Consider the following 7,377-nt stretch of genomic DNA (forward strand, 5'->3'; position numbering starts at 1 on the left):
GCTTCTTTTTGGCATCGGGTGATCTCCTTTGACTTAACTAACGACGTTATTCATCCTCTCTTCATCTCGAGCTGTGTGCGGGAACCTATAAGCAAATTTTAACGTCTACACTTGTAGTTTAGGTTCCTATTAAAAAGATGGTCTTAATACAGAAAGGTGATCATTACTCGAAGGAATAACTCACATGATTATGATGTGAGCTCAAAGAAGTTGAAAATCTGATTTGTTTGTGTAATTTCCACTGTTTTTTCTCTATCACGAATAAGAGGGATTATACAAGTAACCCTCAGTTTATGCATCTAACTTAATTAACAACAACAATCAGAATCTAGTATACAATAAATACCATTGAATGGTCAATTAACATCATTGTCCAAATAGTCCCATGTTCAATCATACTGGGGCGTTGTTGGAAGCATGTTGATTGATGGGTATGATACATGATGGACATATGGTTTCTTACTTTAATTTTTTTAATTGTAGTCTACAATCAATTGTTTCTAGTTTCTAAACTGTTAGAAATTATGATATATGATTGCTACATGGTAACAGTCCCAAATCAGAATTCTGATACGTGTAATATAGTGTCTGTGTTGTGCATGTTACTTATATCAGTCTAATTTCTAGCGTAAATATGTTTCATACTTTTTGATGATTACTGTACTGAAATTAGGAAATATTTTATACCATGTGAGAACTTATTGGGTTCTTACTTTGAAACTTTTGATATAATTTCCTAAAATCAGCAGTTATGAATTTTAAACTGTAAGCATTTGAAATGTCTGATGCAAAACCAGCTCTGTATTAGAAACGTGTAACATACGACTTAGCAGATTCGTCCTCGTTAAATAGTTCATTCTAAATCCTCATCTATATGCATATTTGTTAAGGTGCATTGAAGACATTTTGATTGATGAGGATGATGCATGATGGACATCTGGTTTCTTGCCTCAGAACTTCTCCTGTAGTTGTCTACACAATCAACTGGCTCTGGTTTCTTGCCTCAGAACTTATGATATAGTTTCCTGAAACTACCAGTGCTGAATTCTAAACTGCTAGCATTTGAAATGTATGATGCTAAATCAGATCAGTATCAGAAATGTGTTATATACAACTTAGTATCAGATTCACAATAAGATGTTACATGAAAATTGCCTTAACAAAATGAGGCTAAACAAAATGACGCTATACAAAATGATGCATATTTGTTGAATGCATTATCAGTATATTGCATGTTATTAGGAGGCTAAACAAAATGAGCATCACATGCATGGAAATTGCCTTAAGCGACACTGCCCCTGTATCGCAATAAGATGTTACATGGAAATGATATACCTGTCATGTGGACTGTGAGTTGGAATATACACAACAGTAACTTATACTAAAATCAGATACTATGTTTCAGTCAAATTGTCAGATACTACATAAGGAAACTGCTTTTGCCGATTACAAGAGACTGACAGTCTTTAGTATTTATAAGGCTCTAAAATCAGATACCATGTTTCAGTCAAATTGTCAGATACTACACAAGGAAAACTGCTTTTGCCATTTACAAGAGACTGACAGTCTTTAGTATTTATAAGGCTCTCTCCTCACTACGGGTGAAAGTATTGGTCCTCTTCCTTCTCATAGATGCTAAAGAGCTGTTTCGAGTATCTCATGGAAATCGTTATGCATCTATCTGATGCATAAGGATACCTTCTGTCCAGCTCACGCACTGATCTTTGGATATCCCCTTGTGTTTGTTCTCCAAGCATGAACTTTGCATAACAGGAAGCCCTGTAAATAAAAAGTAAGACATAAATATCATTTTCTTTCTAAGCAAAAAATAATACAATATGAAGGAACTTAATATTCTATTCTTACAGCTTTACATCTGCTATGCTGAAACCCTTATTGTTTCTTTCAAGTGCTCTTTGCGCAAATTTCTCCTCCAAACTTTGGCGCCTGTACAAGGCACAAACTCCACGAACAGAAAGCAAAGAGTCTTTTCCCAATGCCGCCAACATCTCTCCTTCACTTAGCCATCGGGTTTTTCGTTTTATCCTGCTGCTTCTCCTTAGAGGGATAGCCACCACCCCCCCCCCTGCAACATATGCATTAGATGTATCAGTCAGGGGATCAACAGAAACATATAAGTTCAGAATGTATGTGAGTTTCAGATACCTGTGCTCATTGCAGCCCCCTCAACCCCAGAGTTAGAGTCTGCATTTGCAGCCCCCTCAACCCCAGAGTTGTCTGCATTAGATGTCTCAAGCAGGGGAGCATCTGAGTTACAAACAACATATTCTAGAACAAGTAACAGATATCTTAGGATTGACATCAACAACAAGAAACATAAGTTGCGAAAGTATGTGAGTTTCATATACCTATGCTGGTTGCAGCCCCCTCAACCCCAGAGTTAGAGTCTGCATTAGATGCTTCCGGCAGGGGATCATCTGGGTTACAAATAACATATTTTAGAACAAGCAACAGATATATTAGGATTGACATCAACATCGATACAAGTTGGGAATGTACGTGAGTTCCAGATACCTGTGCTCGTTGTAGCTTTCTCAATGCCAGAATTAGAGTCTGCATTAGATGTCTCTGGCAGGGGAGCATCTAAATAACAAAACAACATCTTTTAGGACAAGTAAAAGATATTTTAGGATTGACATAAACAGAAATATAATTTGGGAAAGTACGTGAGTTTCATATACCCGTGCTGGGGTTAGATTCTGCCAGCTCCTCATGTTGCTCTTCAATTTCCAGTGACGAGGAGGGAGGAATCCTGTATGATTCACCATCGGCAGATTCTAGACCAGCAGAGGGTCTTGCATTCGAATCATGTCCAGCAGTAGGTGAGTTTTCTTCACTAACAATTAGAGACACTTCTTTCTTGGTTGTATCCACGACTCTGTGATAAAAACGAAAAAGGTTAGATTATTATGTGCAGAAATAATAATCGGCAGTAAAGCATGAATTGACTATCTTTTTATGGCAAACGCCACTTGTTTATAGTATGTCTACAAGGCTATCCGGAAATTGCTAAAAACAAATCACTTAACCTGACTTAAAAGGATTTATAAACTTTTCAAAAATCTAGAAATATTATTATGTGTAGAAATGTACATTTTGATAGTTATTTGTGTGAAGTTCGGACAAATTATTGATGACAGAATACTTAGTTATTTGTGACTTAAAGGATCTATAAACTTTTTCACGCGTGGTTTTCTGTGTGGATCCACACCGCAGGACCTTTTTTTTAGCTTTTTGAAGAGAAGGTCAATATTACATAAGAATTTCTTCTGATGATTTGCGTGTTTAGTTTTGCGTTAACCTTGACATAGTTAATGTTTTTGATAATTATCTTGTTGATTACTCATTAACTAACAGGCGCAGAAAATTAACTATCCAATGCATAAACCAAACGACTCTCAGATTACAATATTTAAAATGATTTTGAGAAGAAGAATTTTTCAAAACAGACCCACTTCAACTTTTTTTTCTTAAAACCGACCCGTTTTTTTTTTATCAAAACCGACCCGATTTTGTAATTAGCAGATTAATCACATTCCTAAACAGTCGGGGTTGGCAACCCCGACTATTTAGGACATTAATTTTTAGGGTTTAAGGCTTCTAATTCGGGTTTAACACCTTCCTAAATAGTCGGGGTTACCAACCCCGACTGTTTATGATGGTGATTAAGCTGTTAATTACAAAATCGGATCGGTTTTGATAAATAAAAAAAAACGGGTCGGTTTTAAGAAAAAAAAGTTGAAGCGGGTCTGTTTTGAAAAATTCTTCATTTTGAGAATGTAGGAGAATTGAAAGTTAACAGGAGAACTCACCGTTTGAAGAGGAGAAAGAATCTGCAAAGTCTTGAAAATCTTTTGACGAAATGATTTCTCGGTGATATCAGTTCTTGAAGACCGAAGAGGAGTTCTTGAAGAGCGAAGAGTAATTCTTGGCGACGTACGTGAGTTTAATTCTTGAGCGAAGAATCCATTTTTATATCAGCCTTCAAATTTTCATATTTGTATTACTAATGGATTTGTGTATTATAAGTAGGTTGTCATTTAAAACAATTAATTAATGGATTTGACGGGTATAAATAAAACTGTAAGTAATAGAATACGGGGGTGTGCTCGACCTCGGTCCGACGCAAAAACAGACGGCGCGGTCTGAATCTGACCCGTTAAATTTTCTACCCGACCCGATAAACAAGCCCTTCCACTTAAACCTTATCGGATCCGGAAACCTAATACAATTGCCTACCCATATTCCTAATGACTGTAGGGATTGAATTAATCAGTAAATTAAACCTCCTAATCGGCCCAATCCCTAGTACAGGAGCATGATTTAAATTAACAAACCTCTTAGTTCTAATCACTATAGGAATATGATCGCATTAATAAAACTCCTACTGGGAATCGGATTAATCAAATCACATGCAGCTATATATATAACCAATTGGAAATCTGATTATCATTGATCAGAAGGTTTTTCTTTTCCCAGGGTTTATAGGGTTTGTGCCATTCACTCGTACCAGAACTGAGTAACTATTTTCCTCGATCAGGTCAACGGTGTACATGGCTGCTGCTGGTTTCAAACGACAGAAAACCTGCCATGATATGGCTGAGAAAAATTGTGCAGAGCTTCCAACGGAGCTCCTCGGGCTGATCCTCCAGAAGTTGACCTTGCCGGATCACATTAGATTGAGCTGTGTTTGCAAGTCATGGAACCAAGCCGTTCGGGAGAAAGCCTGGCGCCCGAAGCCTGATTCCCCCTGGCTCATGCTACCCGGCGAAGACGATATTAGTGCTAAATTCTTGAGCTTCTCTGAAAATCGAACCTACAGCATCCCTCTCCCTCTTCCAGAGATATGAAGACGCGTGTGCATCGGATCTTCCCACGGTTGGCTCATAACTGTCTATGATACGTCAGAGATGCATCTTTTGAATCCGGTAACTGGAGTGCAAATCCAGCTCCCCTCTATCACCACTCTACCCTATGTCTGCGACTACGCAGAGGTTGACCGTCCCTTATTTCTCTACAAGGCAATCCTGTCCTTGCCTCCTCTTGCTGATGGTAGCGGTGACTTCACAGTTATTCTTCTCCACAACCCTTTTAGGCTGTACGACGAGGATTACGATGGTTTTAGTAACATGGCAATCGCGAAAGTTGGAGATAATAGCTGGACTTCATTGCCACGAGCATCTCATGGCAGTATCGCGGATATCATCCCCCACAAAGGACAACTGTATGGTGTGGATGTAGGAGGGGTACTCCATGTATGGGACCATCATCACCTTACATCTGGTCCCAAATCCACTCTAGAAATACGATTTTATTGCGGCATGACCAAACTATTGGTAGAGTCCTTGAACGGAAAACTATACATGCTATACAAGGGCCTATATTACGATGCATTTATGGCCATTAGGCTCGACGCGGATAACCCTGAATTCAACCCTGAGGATGATCTCGGGGACAATGTCTTTTTCGTTGGTTCAAATACCTCATTTTCCGTCTCTGCAACAAAATTTCCTGAGCTTGGAGGGAACTGCATCTACTTCACAGACGACAAAAACTTTGACTTTGACCACCTCAAACACAAGCCACGTGAGATGGGTGTGTTTGATGTGAAGAATTGGAGCATGAAGCCTATACCCAATCTTGGACAGCACTTGCATTGGCCTCCCCCTATATGGATCATTCCTACCTTATTCTGAAAGACTTGTAAATGACTAGCTTGGTTTTGTACCGAAAGATTCACTCGTTGTCATGTTATTATATGTATGTGTTTCCTTTCTATATTTTGCACTTTTATTCACTAGAATTGTCCTATAAGTACATGTTTAATTTGAATAGAGTCTGATTTCTATATATCAAAAGGTAACTGAGATTAATGGCTTGTTCGTGAGGAAACTCGAACAATTCAACTGGTTTAAACTGATACTTACGGGGAAAATGACATAGGATTGCTCTTTAAGACCCTACTGGTTTTCTTTTTTTATGTGAACCGTTGATCCACATATTAATAGAGCAAGAGGGGGGGAAATTTTATCTGCAAATTGGAGAAGACTAGCATGCTTCTGTTTCTCAAAAACCAGTCCTAACAAATAAGAGCATGTTGCATTTTTTTAAATTTCTTTTCCTTGTTGAATGCAGCATCAGTATATTGCACGTTACTAGAAGGCTAAACAAAATGGGCATCACGCATGGAAATCGCTTTACGCGCCCCCTATCTCAGTAAGATGTTACATACAAGAAAATGACATACCTGTCGTGTGGACCGTGAGTTGGAATATACACAACAGTAACTTATACTAAATCAGATACCATGTTTCAGTCAAATTGTCGAATACCAGACACGGAAATTGCTTTCGCCGATTACAAGAGACTGACAGTCGTTGTTGGGGATTCGAAATAATCAAATCAAATCCGTATCCTTCTGGATCTTGTGTTTGAGAGTTGAGCAAGAAGGAAATTCACCACAAATCAAAGATAAAAACTTGTAGGAAAGTAAACAAGAAAGAACACACCAAATTTAACGAGGTTCGGCAACGTGCCTACGTCCTCGGGAGCCACACCACACAATTCTTTGATTACTTGAAGAAGATTACAATGCTTGCAATTGGCCTCTCTCTCTCTCTAAGATTTCTAACCTCAAAGAGCCCTCAAAACCCTTTTTTCGTGCTCTTTTTCTCTCTTAAACCCTAAAGGGACGTGTTTCTATTTATAACAAAACGCAATCCCAAACAGATTAGGATTCTAAAACGAGTCTACCACATCCTGGTGTGGCGCAGACCACACCCATGGCAGACAAGACAAACTCTACCACACCCTGGTGTGACACAGACCACACCCATGGCAGACAGGACATACTCTGCCATACCCTGGTGTGGCGCAGACCACACCCATGGCAGACAGGGCAGATTCTGCCACACCCTGGTGTGGTGCAGACCACACCCATGGTCTGTCTTGAATTTTCATGTGATTGTTGATTTTGATTCTAGGTTTGGGTCTCCACTTTCAAGACCAACAATCTCCTACTTGGAGATCAAACCACCATCAATGAGTTCTCCCGAACTCCGCCTTCTCTCAAGCATCTTCTCCTACTTGAAAAATCCATTCTTCAATCATTAACATCCCGACTATCTCACCGATCCTCGTAGTGTGGCTCCGCCTTCGTCTCCTACTTGAAAAATTCATTCTTTAATTCTGGGTTCTTCTTGGTAGCGATGAGATGCCTCCCTCGAATGCTTGCATCGAGTTTGCTTCTCGTTGACGATCCGAATATCTATACTCACTGGAACAACTGTCTTGTCTGGTTGATAACTCTTGATGAGTTTCGTGATTCAGAACAAGCAACAAACTCTAATAATAGAG

At 39.1% G+C, this 7,377-nt stretch overlaps 2 protein-coding genes and 1 long non-coding RNA gene across 3 annotated transcripts; 1 reads left to right on the forward strand and 2 right to left on the reverse strand.

Moving 5' to 3' along the window:
* On the reverse strand, positions 1,490-2,033 carry LOC109829637. The gene is made up of 2 exons (XM_020396687.1): positions 1,867-2,033; positions 1,490-1,779 (listed from the first exon to the last, which is right to left on the reverse strand). The coding sequence occupies exons 1-2, from the start codon at positions 2,007-2,009 to the stop codon at positions 1,596-1,598; spliced, it is 327 nt and encodes a 108-aa protein (XP_020252276.1). The 5' UTR covers positions 2,010-2,033; the 3' UTR covers positions 1,490-1,595.
* LOC109829638 lies at positions 2,206-2,876 on the reverse strand. The gene is made up of 4 exons (XR_002244103.1): positions 2,703-2,876; positions 2,536-2,604; positions 2,370-2,438; positions 2,206-2,289 (listed from the first exon to the last, which is right to left on the reverse strand). It is a non-coding gene; the product is annotated as an uncharacterized LOC109829638 (long non-coding RNA).
* Positions 4,839-5,756, forward strand: LOC109829639 (F-box protein At2g17036-like). Its single transcript, XM_020396688.1, has one exon. It carries the CDS (start codon positions 4,932-4,934, stop codon positions 5,715-5,717), a length of 786 nt encoding a protein of 261 aa, XP_020252277.1. The 5' UTR covers positions 4,839-4,931; the 3' UTR covers positions 5,718-5,756.

This window comes from Asparagus officinalis, chromosome 2 (assembly GCF_001876935.1).
Source record: "Asparagus officinalis chromosome 2, Aspof.V1, whole genome shotgun sequence".
NCBI classification, from domain to species: domain Eukaryota; kingdom Viridiplantae; phylum Streptophyta; class Magnoliopsida; order Asparagales; family Asparagaceae; genus Asparagus; species Asparagus officinalis.